This window comes from Myotis brandtii, unplaced genomic scaffold (genome assembly GCF_000412655.1).
Source record: "Myotis brandtii unplaced genomic scaffold, ASM41265v1 scaffold134, whole genome shotgun sequence".
Classification (NCBI taxonomy): Eukaryota; Metazoa; Chordata; class Mammalia; order Chiroptera; family Vespertilionidae; genus Myotis; species Myotis brandtii.
Window position 1 is genome coordinate 2,132,077 of NW_005354756.1, and position 385 is coordinate 2,132,461.

The 385-nt window shown below is 67.3% G+C and overlaps 1 protein-coding gene across 2 annotated transcripts in view; it reads right to left on the bottom strand.

Moving 5' to 3' along the window:
• The window catches only part of SLC25A38 (solute carrier family 25, member 38), an 11,779-nt gene extending 11,400 nt beyond the window's left edge, over window positions 1–379 (bottom strand). The window contains exon 1 of one of the 2 annotated variants that reach the window (XM_005860415.2): window positions 238–379. In XM_005860415.2, the coding sequence (XP_005860477.1) occupies window positions 238–306 (69 nt within the window). In that variant the 5' untranslated portion in view covers window positions 307–379. The remainder of the gene's footprint in view (window positions 1–237) is intronic. The other variant, XM_005860416.2, reaches the window with a different exon arrangement.
• Window positions 380–385: the final 6 nt, after the last annotated feature.

Consider the following 385-nt stretch of genomic DNA (forward strand, 5'->3'; position numbering starts at 1 on the left):
GCCCCCCGGGCCCCGGCAATTCCGCCCATCTCTACCCAGATACCATTCACTGCACCGGCGCGACCTTTGGTCGTGTGTCCCAAGCTGCCATCCTCTCCTCCCTCCTCCCTCCTCGCCAAGTCCCCCAATCTGCACGCACCCGGGGCGCGGGAAAGGGTCCACAAGGGCCGCTGAGCCTTGGCAGCCTCCCTGAGCCGGCAGCCCGGGACCCTCTGCCTTCCCTTCCCCGCAGTTTACCATAAGCGTTTCCATCCTGTCTCCCACATCCTGAGGTTGCAGCAGCGCCGGGCGTGACTTCTGAATCATGGAGGAGGTCTGTGAGTGCACGGGGCTCGGGGGGCCGTGGGCGGCAGCTCCGGCCCGGCCCTGGCGACTGAGGAGGAGA